Source organism: Odontesthes bonariensis, chromosome 7, assembly GCF_027942865.1.
Source record: "Odontesthes bonariensis isolate fOdoBon6 chromosome 7, fOdoBon6.hap1, whole genome shotgun sequence".
In the NCBI taxonomy this organism is placed as follows: Eukaryota; Metazoa; Chordata; class Actinopteri; order Atheriniformes; family Atherinopsidae; genus Odontesthes; species Odontesthes bonariensis.
The window spans coordinates 31,807,908-31,821,897 of NC_134512.1; the positions used below are offsets into that span (position 1 = coordinate 31,807,908).

At 42.6% G+C, this 13,990-nt stretch overlaps 2 protein-coding genes across 2 annotated transcripts; one reads left to right on the plus strand and one right to left on the minus strand.

Moving 5' to 3' along the window:
• Positions 1–137: 137 nt before the first annotated feature.
• coq9 (coenzyme Q9 homolog (S. cerevisiae)) lies at positions 138–8,073 on the minus strand. Its single transcript, XM_075470560.1, has 9 exons — positions 7,968–8,073; positions 6,565–6,802; positions 6,321–6,441; positions 5,053–5,195; positions 3,670–3,754; positions 3,469–3,573; positions 1,840–1,995; positions 1,556–1,609; positions 138–479 (listed from the first exon to the last, which is right to left on the minus strand). Exons 1-9 carry the CDS (start codon positions 8,023–8,025, stop codon positions 444–446), a joined length of 996 nt encoding a protein of 331 aa, XP_075326675.1. The 5' UTR covers positions 8,026–8,073; the 3' UTR covers positions 138–443.
• A 252-nt stretch (positions 8,074–8,325) lies between these two features.
• Positions 8,326–13,924, plus strand: ciapin1 (cytokine induced apoptosis inhibitor 1). The gene is made up of 9 exons (XM_075470562.1): positions 8,326–8,361; positions 9,928–10,090; positions 10,424–10,567; positions 11,439–11,518; positions 11,948–12,116; positions 12,380–12,456; positions 12,638–12,759; positions 13,563–13,644; positions 13,728–13,924. Exons 2-9 carry the CDS (start codon positions 9,934–9,936, stop codon positions 13,836–13,838), a joined length of 942 nt encoding a protein of 313 aa, XP_075326677.1. The 5' UTR covers positions 8,326–8,361; positions 9,928–9,933; the 3' UTR covers positions 13,839–13,924.
• Positions 13,925–13,990: the final 66 nt, after the last annotated feature.

Genomic DNA, 13,990 nt, shown 5'->3' on the forward strand with positions numbered 1-13,990 from the left:
AATAATAAAACAAATAAAGATAAATTGGTGACTGGAATTCATTACCTATTAATGAGAATCCGATTTTTTTTTTTCTTTCATTTCAACCAATTCAACTGATTACTCTTTAATAAAAAAAAATCTGGACAAGAAATATCTTAAATATACGGTCACTACTTTATTGAACTCACGATTCAACAGCTAAATCACAGATCTTTGTGAATTTTTATACAAAGGGAAAATCAATCCGAGTATGGGAGTAAAATCTTGAACAGTGAAACAAAAAGTCACAGGTTCTGCAGGTGAAGACAAATGGGGATGTTTTCTTGCTTGATAAAACCATAACCCAACACCTTCAGTCATATTATACAGTTAAACAGAAGTAAGATCAAAGAAGAAATTGATCTTCAGCTTATGGCATAACTCAGACGGTCGGGATCAATGTGACTGACAGGTGGTTCATATCATCGTCGCTGGTTCACTCCTGTGAGGTTCTTCAGCTGTGAAAAAGGAGACAGTCATGAGCATCCATATTAATCCTAAAATGCACAGGTTATGTTCAAACATCAACACACCTCAGCTATTAGATAACCAGTGACACACCATCTTTATAGAGATAGAAAGAGCAGCTAATAAAATCATATTTGTACTAAACTTGGAGGAAAAAAACGCAAAAAAGTTGAATTTTCAGTCAAAAATATTTTATGTTTTTATGTTTCTATTATCTAATTTTCTACAATTACACAATGATGCAGCTCTCTGAGCCTGAATATACGGATGAGTTGTTTTTCAGATGAAACAGTTCTGGCTCTCGACAAACTAATGACTTCTAGAGGTTTCATCAGCGTTAGAAAACTTCAAGCTGGAAAATTGACCTGAAAAACTACTTGTTGAGGAAGCTGAATCAACCAAATGAAACTTTTAGTTGCATAAAATAACAAAACGAGACACATTCTGACTGTTGTGCCATTCAGAGTCCCGTTGATCAGATCATGAGAAGCAGAAAACATAACCCCTGGTCAGCATCTTCTGACACGTCTTCATTTGCTTAAAACCCTCCATCAGGGAAAAAGCTGTGCTGCATTAATCCTGACAACCAGATGCTGTTTCATTGTGGTACAGGGAGCAATAAAGACACACAGCCACATAAATCAGGAGTGCTGAAGCTGGGAAACATGGAAAACGAGCAGGGCTGTGTGCTTTGAGGACCCTGGTTGGGAAACTCTGCTCCAGGGGGCCACTTATGCTCTATTTCTGACGTATACACAACGCAGAGCTGCTAACACGCACTGACAATGACTATTATGTGTCACACAGCCAATTACAGCCTTGCATTCTCACGGATGCACAAAGTATAAGAGACACCTAACGCTCCTCCTGCTCCCAGTTATTAAACAACACTTAGAAGCAACTCTATGGACTTTGTAAAACTGAAAAAAGGAGAAAGGAAACAACAGTTTGAGCCTCTGACATCTTATCGTTGTTGGAGATAATCGGAGGAACACAGGGAAGCCGAGTGCTTCTTTAAAACCTAAGATATTCAATATAAATGACGAACATGAGATAAAATACTCACTGTAACAGCAGCTCCCATAAGCCCCTGCACGACTGCTTCACCTGTTGATTGCACCTAAACAACAAAGAGCCACAAACGTTACAAAACCTTATCTGAGGTTCTGTTTCCACTCCCCTCTTTGGTTCAACATAAGCATCTTTGCTTTTTTTCCCATACCCAGGAATAGGATTGTGGGAATTAAATGAAATGTTACGTCAGGGGAAACAGAGGTGTGGATCAAAAGGCATCTATAAGAGCTCCTTAAAGGCCAGACTTCAATCATTCACCTCCTTAATGCTCTCTACCTGTTTGGCTGAGCTGGCCATGTTGACTACATCCTGAATGCGGTTTTCAAGGAAGCTCCAGGTGTCCTGGTAGTCTGGAGAAGAATCCTGAATCATCACCAGTTCTGTTGTGTTATAGATGCCTGTCAGCACTGCCCGCTTAGTGTACCAGTTCATCTGCAAAAGAGACGAGTCGGACAGAAAGTCAGTGTGGAAACACATTTAGATGAAAAGAAAAACAGACAGTCCTAAGGAAAATACACTGAAGATCATATAATAACATAATAAAACAGAGAGGTATCAACTTCTAACCAAAAATATATAAACTGCAAGCCATGTAGTGCTTTGACACAACTATACAGTTTCAACAACATGCTACATATATGAAATTAACAGGTTAACGTTGAATAAATAAAGGCAAAAGCTTGGACAGCTACAAAAGGAACTACAGGACAAATGAAGGTAATTGTCAGCTGCTGTCTAAAGGAGCTGGAGGTAACTTTATTACTTGCATTAATCAATCTATTTATAAATGTATGTATTTTATTTTATTTTAAACCTGCCAGCCAATCAGAGAAAAGTATCCTCTGAGGTCACAGTCAGTCAGGTGTTAGCGGGTGAAATAATAAGTGAAGGATTTTGGGCATTTAGCCAACACAGGCGGATTAACATGCAGTGATGTCAGCGCGAAGCACATGGAGATGACACGTCAGGTTGAGTGTCGATTGGTCAAAAATGTGAAAGACGAACATTAATTATTTTTAAACACTAGTTTCACTCCACAACAGGGAAGATCTTTGTCTATTATAATTTCTGGCTGTGTTCGAAACCGCATACTTCTAACGTGACGTCGCCGATCGTCATTTCCTGTCAAAACGTCAGTTTCAAGCTAGCTACAACGAGGGTAGGTTCACTTCCTGTTTTCAAAACAAAAGCACCAATTGTATCGTAATGCCTTTCCCTATGACAAAAGGCAATGGGTATTTTATTTTGTGAATATAACCGGAAGTGCGTTGCTCACTGCGGCTAGCTTTAGTAGTGCCGAATTCGTCGGAACAAAATTGTAAATAGCCGGTATTTAGTCAGATTTTCAACACGTTGGGGATCTAAACGACTACTTTCTCACCTGAAAATGTTTCAAATGTTGCTAAAGTTTACAGAGTTTAGAGCTTAAGCGAAATCAGCTTCAGGCCGGCTGATTTCGGCTCGGGCAGGAGCGAAATGCATTGTGGGTAAACACTCTGCATACTGTCTGATCGATCAGTATGCCGTTTGCAGAATGGAAGTAAGCAGTTTGCAAGTATGTAGTATGCAGTATGTAGTATGCAGTATGTAGTATGCGGTTTCGAACACAGCCTCTGTCTTTCTCAGGGAAGAGCAAAGTGCAAACAACAGCACCTAAGCAAGCAAGAGAAGCCCCCACCTCAGCCTGAACCCCATGTTTCTGAGACTGCCCCCTGGTGGCAGCAGCGTGCTGCAACAGGTAGGCGAACGCGTGTTTGCGAAGCACCAGCGCAGAGCGTGCTGGAACCATGCCCGGACCCTGACCTGGGACGTGGCAGGTCGGATATTGCGGGGGTGGTGATGAAAGGGGGACAGGAAAGTATGAGCAGAAGAAGGGGGGGATCGAGGGTGATAAGATCCACTCACGTCTGTGGACCGGTCTCCGGCGTAGTACCAGATGTCGTCCACCAGGGTGGACAGGTGCTTCAGGCTGTCGGGGATGTTGTGAGGAAGGAGCAGGATGCTCATCGCCTGAGGACGCCAACACAAAGTCGAGGATCAAATTCAGTAACCGTGACCTTTGAGGACAGAAACCCACTCATTTCTGCTCCGAGTCGTCAACTTGACCTGTGGCCATGTTTCCATGTATGGGATGTACATTCTCAGCCTGGTCTCTACAGCATCTCTGAGAAACTCAGCGGTCTTCTTTTTTCTGCAACACAGTGGTAAAAAAACAAAAAACTGACAAACTTTCACATATCCCAGAATACGCTTTTTTTGCTAAAATAAAGGCAGAGTCTGAGTTATTCATAAGCAGGTGATTTGAATGAAGAAAGATTTGTTTATAGGAGTTTAAACAATTCACAGAACAAGACTTTAAGACTATGAATGTCTACATCCGGTCCTCAAGGGCTGTCATTGTCAGGCTGCAACACGAAGCAGAAACAGGAGCTTAATTAGATTACACGCAACAATCAAGTTAGAATCAAATTTCCAGTTTAGGTTTGTGAGGATTGGGCCGACAGCAGGGGATATTTTGAGCTGACTCTGTCCTTTTAAATTGGTTTTCTGTGCTGCAACCTGCACAAGCGTTTATTTGTACAGCACAATTCAACAACAAGGCGATTCAAAGTGCTTTACAGATACATTAAAACAGTAGAAATAAAAAGCACGATTTAAATTTTAAACAAAAAAGAAAGAACAATAGATAAAATCAGATAAAATCAGTAGTTAAAATGTGATTAAGTTTTGAAACTCGAGCTTCAGATTTGGAGCTTTATTCTAATGCAGCTGATAATAGGTGTGTCTTCAGCCTGGACTTAAATACACTGAGTGTTCCAGCTGATCTGAGGCTTTCTGGGAGTTTGTTCCAGACATGTGGAGCATAGAAGCTGAATGCAGCTTCTCCATGTCTGGTTATGACTCTGGGAACTGATAGAAGACCGGATCCAGATGACTTAGGAGCATATGTGGGAGAGCAGAGCCTTGACACTGCTCCAATTACACATTGGGCCTTGTTGTTGCTTGAAACCATACATATTGTTTGAGGTTAGGATGAGTTCTGTCTAGATAATGGCAAAAATGAGGCGCCGGCCTCGGACAGCAGGTGCAGAATAGAGATTGGGTTTGGGCCACGTACGCACTGAATGACAGAGAAGGGTACAAGAGGTTGTCACAAACTGAGGTCATTGGGGATTTCCGTGCCTGATGAAATGTACATGCCTCTGTGACGGTCTGTTCAATAAATTCCCCATAAGAGGCTGACCCGACGAGTCTGACTCCTTTTTCTCCACAACATGCAGAGCTTAACAATCTAAGATCTAAAACCTGCAGGACAGCGGCCCTCGAGGACCGACTCTGGACATCCCTGCTTTAAGACCATTATCTTTCTAAATAGAGACCTGTCCTCTAGTTCAACACAAAAAGGGAAATATTACCCGTAGAGCACGTTTTCAGGTACTTCTTTATATGAATGTGTGAGGTTAAGTCTCTGGGGTCGTGCATACGTACTCGGCCTGGCCCAGCTGGACCTGATTGTGCTGTTCTGCCAGGATGTCTGTCAGCTGTGAGTTGCACTGGGCGATGAAATGCAGGACCAGGTCTCCTCCGCCGTTGTAGAACATACCAGTGGAAGCAGAGGACAAACCCAGAGACTGAAACCGACACAACAACAAAAACATAAACAAACTAATGGTCATCACAAACTATTTAAAACCTCTAAATCACAGACCTGCTGCTCGTTTAGTTTCCTTTTGCACATACCTACAGTTTTAATTCATGAACATTCACATTCACCTTTGACTTAAACCAATTTTACCAACAGCCAGCTGTGGGAAACATCTGGAGTGTCAGTGAGTGTTTGTCTCTCTCATCTCTTTGGAGACCCTATCGGACTCCATCAAAGCCTTTTTGGGCCGATCAACATGTTGAATTGTCATCGGATACTGTACCGAACGAACTCTGCAGTAAGTTGATGTTAAAGGGATAGTTCGCCTCTTTTGACATGAAGCTGTATGACATCCCATATTAGCAATATCATTTATGAACATTTTCTTACCCCCTGCTGCGTCCTGTGAGCCGAGTTCCAGCCTCGTTTTGGCGTTGACGAAAGTAGTCCGGCTAGTGTGCGGCTGTTGGCAGGTGGCAGCAGGCAGTGATACGAAGGGAGAGAAAATAGCACCAAGCGATTGTGAGGTCTGACTTTTTCTGGAGAACGATTTTGTGATGCAAATGTATTACTCTTTTGAACGCATATTGTTTTGAGAAGCAAAACGCTTTATTTTTTAAGCCCCAGCCAACTAGCCGGACTACCTTCGTCAACGCCAAAACTCAGCTGGAACTCGGCTCACAGGACGCAGCAGGGGGTAAGAAGATGTTCATAAATGATATTGCTAATATGGGATGTCATACAGCTTCATGTCAAAAGAGGCGAACTATCCCTTTAACAGTTATTTTTCTATCCATGAAGCTTAAATGCTTAATGAAAACAAAAAAAAGGGCAAAACCATCTCAATGTGTAAATGTAGTCTTTTTTTGGTGAAAATGCTTTAAAACACGTCTAACTGAGCTAAAACTACGTTGGCTATTAAACAATGAACTAATAACAAGCGTACTTTACATAAACATCATTTTATTTATGTTTTTACCCTATTAAGTAACGTAAAGACTCCCACTCTGTTCTACATGGCAAAGCTATACTTTCTTGCACTTCGGAGGCGGCAGATGGAGGTCCGCTCTGTGGTGTGTTAAAGTGCATGTTAGAAAGACTGCCGACTGACCTCGGCACCGGCCGCGATGGCCTCCATGGACCAGCCGTGCAGCGGGACAAACTCCAGAGCGGCGGTCAGGACTCGAGCCTGCAGCTGCTCCTCCGTTTCATAGTCTTCATCCTGCTCTTCGCTTTTATTTTCAGGAGAATTAAGCAGGAGAGAAGCGTGAGATTAGCTCGTCTTTATCAGGAGAAGGGAACAAACGTCTTGCACAGAGCAACAAACTTCTCTGAACTATTTCCTGTAGACTGACCCGGTGATTGTCTCCTCTGCTGCTGGGTCAGAGTCATGCTGGGATGCTGCCTCTGTGTCTTGTTCAGGTGAGACAGCCTGGTAGTGCTCATGGTAGGTTGTGGATGATGATGTTGATGAGGAGGAGGAGGAGGAGGGTTTGTCAGATTTGGATTCGTCCTGCAGCCTCAGTGCTGCACAGTGGAAGCCTCGTCTCAGGCTGCTGCACTGAGGGTTCGTTGCTGTTGGTGGAGCCACCACTGGGGAGGGAAAATTCAGATCAGCTTCTAAAAGACTGAGGTGGGACCTCGTGATTGGATGTCTGTTGAACATGGGATTTATTTTGGAGAGAATGTGACCAAACATCACACATTTTAACTTAAAGTCAAGAACACGTGTGGTAAGCTGATCAAGAAAGATGGGATTTTGTACCTTTTGTGTTTCATTTTTTTGGCCAGTGATGATTTGTGGAGAAACATCTGATGGTTTTATTAGTTTGTGAAGCACTGAAAAATTGTCTGAATATCAAACGTTTGCGTGGCTGTGCTCCAACCTGGTTGCTGCCGTCTTGGCGAGGAGCCTCTTCCTAAACCGTCTTAATCTCAATGCAACTTTTCCTTAGTTAAACAAAGTCCTGATGTATGATGTATCTAAATTATTATTAATATTATATGACCTTGTCTTTAGAATTACAAAAACAGAAGTTGGCATCGGCAATATAAATACAAAATAATACTTTGGAATGGTATCAAATATAGCTGGTTGTGAACACATAATGGGTAGTTAAACACACGTGTAGGCCGTGAGCTGTTCTACTTGAAAAAGTATTGATTTATTCTGCTCAGTTACATCATTTATCAATGAATTTATAGATGGAGCATTAACAACAAAAGCAATGTAAAAGCAAATAATAATAAATAACAAAAAGCAAAAATCTCCCTGTAGTTTGGTTAGTGGATGTCATAATCTCTAAAGAACAAAGAAACTTAGGTTACACACGTGCATGTCGTACATTGTATGGTTTCTCGGGCTGCAGAAGACTTACACAAAGCTATATTTAGCCTATTTAGGGGAAACATTGTCAGCTTGCATAACAGCACAGAAAACGCCCCCCAGCTGCAGAGATTTACATGTTTACCAGGCAATGCCCCTCTGAGGAATGAGCTCTGAACCACCAAAAGAGTCCAACAGCAACTATTATCCAGCTTGTGTTTCAGTTTGTAAATCTACAGCCAACTTAATGTCCATTAATTCTGTCCTTCATGATCACCTTCTATGAAGTGACTTTGGCACTGGAGGCTAACGTCAACACTGGCCCGTTTCCAAATCACGGGATCAAAAACCTAGACTGGACGGTACGCGGTTTTTTCCACGGCCCGTCAATTATTAAAACCAAGCGACATCAAAACAATGAGCCCGTCTTACCGCTGCTCAGACCCCGGAGGACCCTTCCAGCCCGCAGACCTCTCAGTAACGCCGCCATATCCAGCTGAACCAAGAGGTTCCCAGCTGCGTCACTAGAGTGCGACTCGGTTAGATAACGGAAGTCAGGTTGGATAAACTGGGCCTAAGAAAGCAAGAGCACCATCTTAAAACTAATCGCCTTAAATTTACTTTGTATATATCTATTAGTTACCTGGTATTATAAACAAAACAACACGAGGTGTTCATATTTGACTTAAAATATATTTGTTTACTTCTTTGAAGACCGAGGACGGCACAAAACATCGTTATCGTTTTATTTTGAAAATAATAACCGGAAATAATGCCTTCACATGAAATAATCGCCACTTTTCTCCTACTGCCATCGGGACAGGAGGTAAGTCACAGAGTACACTCGTTTGAAATGTATCTTAGTTAAGTAATATCGCCTCTTGAATGATTTTAGACTAAAAAGGTGAGAACATTAGTATGTTTCGCTTTTGGTTAGCCGTTTATCGGCCCTCAACAGCGTTAACAACGTGTTCCTGGATCTGATAAGTGTCGCCACCGGCTCCTGCGTCACTGTTTTCTTTCTGCTTTTTTTAATAAATAAACGGTAAAAATCCTATCTGTTAGTCACCGAAGTTAACGCCGTCACCCTGTGAGACTGATGTGATAATCTTCCATTAAATCAGACAAAGAACCTTCCAGATAATTCCCACTAACCTTTAATTTGAACTAGTTTACAACCAAATCAGGCGCCATAACGGGTTCAAATTAAGGCCATGTTTACTTTTCTTAAAAGACTCACTGATGTTTTAACTGAACATGAAGGCTAAAACGGATTCTGGGGCAGCAATCATTTCCTTTTTAAATGGGAAAGAAAATACATTAAGTTGCTCATGTCATTTCCTCATAATGGCAAAGTGAAAACGGGATTTCTTTTAGAAATGTTCCCCAAACACTAAAATGCTTCACTTAAAAAGACTCCTGTGGCTCTAAACTGTCCAGGTGCATCCCATTTGTGAACACTTGTCTGCCTGTTTTGGTGACCAGATCTTTATTGGGTCATAAAACCAGGTGAACAACACAAGTAGTATACAGCATCACCGCTCCCGTAGGATTTAAATGGATAAACAGCAGTCAGGTGCTGCTAATCAAAAGCACTCGATTAATTGATCATCACCTGCTCTTTAAAAGCAGAAGTTTGGTCATTTTTGTTGGTCTGGAGCGTTCAGTTGCACGTAAACACAATTATCGCTGCCTGTCACTCTTGTAAGGGTTATAAGGTCATTTCCAAATGGTCGTTCAACAGTGAGAAAGATTATTCACAAACCTGATTTTAAAGAAAACATGCTTTCACTTTGTCACGATGGATTACTGAGTGTAGAGCGACGTGATCGCTTTAAAAGAAGGTTGCAATAAAAAGTGTGCAAAGGGTGCCTTGTTCTGCACATCTTTGCGCCAGACCTCCTCACTCAGATGTTTCTGGGTGAGCCGCTTTTGTTATTCAAGTCCAAAATGGTTGGAACTGGAAGTCGCGCGCGCGCCCCCCCGCATGGTGAAACTGCTCTTTAACCTTCACTTGCATTGTTGCCATTGTCTCTCCCAGTATTCTTATAATTTTGTTGACATATAACCACCTCTTACCTTCGTCTTTGTTCAAAAGCTACAATTAAAGCTGCTGGGATGTTATGAGCAAATATCAGCAGTTGTCAGGACTTGCATCCCACATTCAGATTTAGAGACACCCGGTCCTAAAGATGTAAATCCTGTCTCTGTGAAGGTTGTTCAGACCGAGTGCTCAGATCATTTTACTAAATCACCCGCACTGGTCAGTCGGGTCTCAGATTACTGTGAAAATTGTCACATTTCAGGACGACCAAAATACCAAAACCGTAACGCAGTTTTTTTTCTTTGACTCATTCTGGAAGTATAACAAGTAGACCGACTCTTTCTCCAGTAAATCATGGCAGACCTCGGCATCAAATCAGGAGACAAGGTGCTTTTGGTGTGGACTCAGCCATCAGCACCAGCAGCTTTGAAACAGTATGCAGAAGAACTGGGTGCTGCGGTTGGTGCAGATGGAAAAGTGGCCGTGGAGAACATGGAGAGAATGTTGCTGTGTGAGTTACTCTGCACCTGATATTATGTTACAGCCATCAATACTTTTATTCTATTTTTATCAGCACAGTCTTCCAGTTGAGATGGATTTATTCAGCTAAATATAAACTTAAAGCTTCTTTCTGTTTAAACAGGAACTTGAAAACCAAAAGATATGTCTTCATTAGAAGGACATTTAGTCTTTGAGGGAAATATTTCACACTGCAAGTTTCAGTTTTAACAAAAAAAAACATTTATCGGCTCCGAAAATAAATAAGATAGATGAAAATGCCATTTTACAGACCCCACCAGTCAAAAAATCTGATGGAAATTCACCTCTCTTGCCCTCTCCTCAGCCTCTCATGCAGCATCCACCTTCGACTGGGTGCTCTCCTGCCTTCTGGCTGACAGCTCCTCCGTCCACAGTTCAGAGACTCTAGCAGAGATGGTCAGAGTGCTCAAACCTGGCGGCAAACTGGTCCTGGATGAACCAGTTACAGGTAAGAAACAGGGAGACCAGTAGATCAGATGTCCCTCTCTGACTGCCAAGTGAACATGTCAGTTAGACCCAAATCTTAGAAAATCAAGCCAATCACTCCTGCATGTATACGCTCACTTTCCCTCAAATGGGCCTAAAGCTTGAGGGTTTATTGCTTAACAGACGGCTAAACATGTCGAAAATGTGACTGAAATCAGCCTGTTAGGACTGCATGTCAGCTCCTGGTCACTTTAAGCTTTTTCAGACTGTCGCTCTGCTCTAATAAAATCCTGATTTTTATAACCACATCTGACAAAATCACCAGCAAGTATCTTCAGCCGGCCTTAGCTACATGATGTTCTCTCTCAGAGGAAAGGAGACGGGACTCGGTTGGCATTGACTCAGATTCACAGGAGGGTTCAGACCAGCTATGGGCAGATCTTAGGGGGACAAACTGGATGCTGCTATTCACCGACAGCTTCGGTGTGCTTCCACTTTGTTCGTCCAACTGGTTAAAAGTTTGTTTGTGACTTCGACAGACAAATACTTCACAAGTCACAAATTTATTTTTCCCCCAAATGGTCACTACAGAAGACTTATAAGAAACGAATACCTGCTGCTTTAGGTTCAGAGAAAGATGTTTGAACGTCACGTCTTCCAAGATGGAGCCACGTGATGTCAATTAAACGGACAAGTGCCACACGCGTCATACTTAACGCACACAAAAATCCCCTCAAAGTACAAAACAAAGAAAAATACACTCAAAGAAGTGCTGCTCATTCGTAAACAGTCTTTAGTTACACATGTCTCTACCTGCAAAGTTCCAGTGCTGGGTTAGGTTGTGGCTCTGCTTGTGTAACGGTGTGTTTGAGTCGTGTGTTTTTGTGTTGCAGGCACAGAAGCTCAGAGCGTGAGAACTGCCGAGAAACTTGCGTCAGCACTGAAGTTGTCTGGCTTCATTTCGGTGACAGAGGTGAGTCCAAAGCCTGAAACTGACCTCCGCAAGTATAAAAATAAAAAGAGTTAAATGTGTTGGCATGACATGAGATCATGCATATTTACACTGGAAGCCTCAGCAACTTAAAGATAATTACTCAGAAGTGTGAGCAGATATTTAGATATCACAGAGAGAAATTAACTGGAAAACTAAGAATTTTTGAGCCGACGTACGAAGAGGAACTCGAGTGGAGGAAGAAGCCATCAAGAAAATCCTCGTTAAGAAATACTGAAACTAACGAATGGTTTGACCTGGTGTCATATTGTGGAATAATGTTGAGAATTCATGCTATAAAGTTTTGTTTTGTTATTTTTTTTGCTATTTTTTTCAAAGCACATCGTTACTTTAGTAGAAGTAAAGGTAAATGTCACCACCAGTGACTCTGTATATTTCCTCTCCGTTCAGGTGAATAAAGAGGAGCTGAGCGCCGACGCGTTGAGCTCCCTCAGAGCAGCCACTGGTTACCAAGGAAACACCCTGTCCAGAGTCCGCTTATCTGCTTCCAAACCCAACTACGAGGTGGGATCATCCAGCCAGATCAAACTGTCGTTCGGGAAAAAGACGCCCAAGCCAGGTAAGACTTGGTGTGGGTGAAAAAAAAAAATCCTCTTTTTCTGATTATGGTTCCAAGCTTTTGGTGGAAGAAACGAGATGAAATTCCACTTCCTTGAACAGGCCTCTTTCCTCTTGTTTTATCTCTTTATCCAGCTCGTGTGCACATGGAGACGTTTTTTTTTTTTTTTTTTTTTTTTTGCTCAGATTCCTGTGACGATGTGTCATGGGCTCCGTTTTCAGAGTCCCGTGAAGCTAATATTAGATAAAAATCTCTGTTTCCAGAACAGAAACCTGCTCTGGATGCCAACACTTTGAAGATGTGGACGCTGTCCGCCAACGACATGGACGACGACGATGTGGTGAGTCACAGGTTTCAAACACGCACACACTCACCAGCTATTGCATTTCGTCAAAATGGCTGAAACTCTGGGACGCCAACGCAAAAGTTCTGCAATAAATTCTCCTTTGAGGGTGTTGAGTTTTCCCATGATGCAGTTGTTCTCCGATCTTGTTAATGTCCCGTGTTGCTGCCGTCTGCAGGACCTGTTGGACTCGGACGCCCTGCTGGATGAAGACGACCTGAAGAAGCCAGATCCGTCTTCTCTTAAAGCGCCAACCTGCGGAGAAGGAGCGGCCAAGAAGAAGAAAGCCTGCAAGAACTGGTGAGGTCATTTAAGAAAGCGTGCTTATATATTGCAGACTATCGCCACAACAGGAAAGAATTAATTTTTATTGCTGCGTTCGAAACCGCCTACTACATACTGATCGATCAGACAGTATGCAGAGTGTTTACCCACAATGCATTTTGCTCCTGCCTGAGCAGAAATCAGCCGGCCTGAAGCTGATTTCACTTAAGCTCTAAACTCTGTAAACTTTAGCAACATTTGAAACATTTTCAGGCGAGAAAGTAGTCGTTTAGATCCCCAACGTGTTGAAAACGTGACAAAATACCGGCTATTTACAATTTTGTTCCCACGAATTCGGCGCTACTAAAGCTAGCCGCAGTGAGCAACGTACTTCCGGTTATTTTCACAAAATAAAATACCCGTTGCCTTTTATCATAGGGAAAGCCATTACGATACAATTGGTGCTTTTGTTTTGAAAACAGGAAGTGAACCTGCCCTCGTTGTAGCTAGCTTGAAACGGCCGTTTTGACAGGAAATGACATCGGCGACGTCACGTTACGTTGCATCTTGGGTAGTTTGAGTATGAGTAGTAACCTCATGATGCATACCTAACATTTCGGCGAATCTAGTATGCATCCGGGAACTTAAAAAGTTAAAGTTAGTAGGAGTAGTGGGAGTAGTAGGCGGTTTCGAACACAGCCATTGTCTTTAAAGTGAGCTGTGAGCAGTGCTTTTGATTAGTTTGGATTAAAGTCTTTACCTGCACCAGATAAAACTCGTTCTTCTTCTGCTTTTTAACCGTCGTAGCCTTTTAAAATGAACGTTGTATGTTTGTGCAGCACGTGTGGACTCGCTGAAGAGTTGGAGCAGGAGAGTAAAGGACAACAAAAAACCAACCTTCCAAAGTCTGCCTGTGGAAGTGTGAGTATACGGTTCGATCACGTTTCAGTCAGCGTATCGGAAGGGAAAACCAGAGGAAATAACGACCGTTTTCTTTGAGGCAGTGTTACCTTGGCGATGCCTTCCGATGTGCCAGCTGTCCGTACCTGGGGATGCCGGCGTTCAAACCAGGAGAGAAGATCGTTCTGGACAACAACACGCTGACGGATGCTTGAAGCGGCAGGTTTCACAGCTCTGCTGCTCGTGCTTCCAGACATTACATTCCTTTCTTTTCCACCCAACCCAGAAGACTTTACAACGCCTGAGATTAACCAGCCGACTGCGCTGCTGACGGAGATGAGCCTCCAAGTTTTCTGTTGACGCTCTC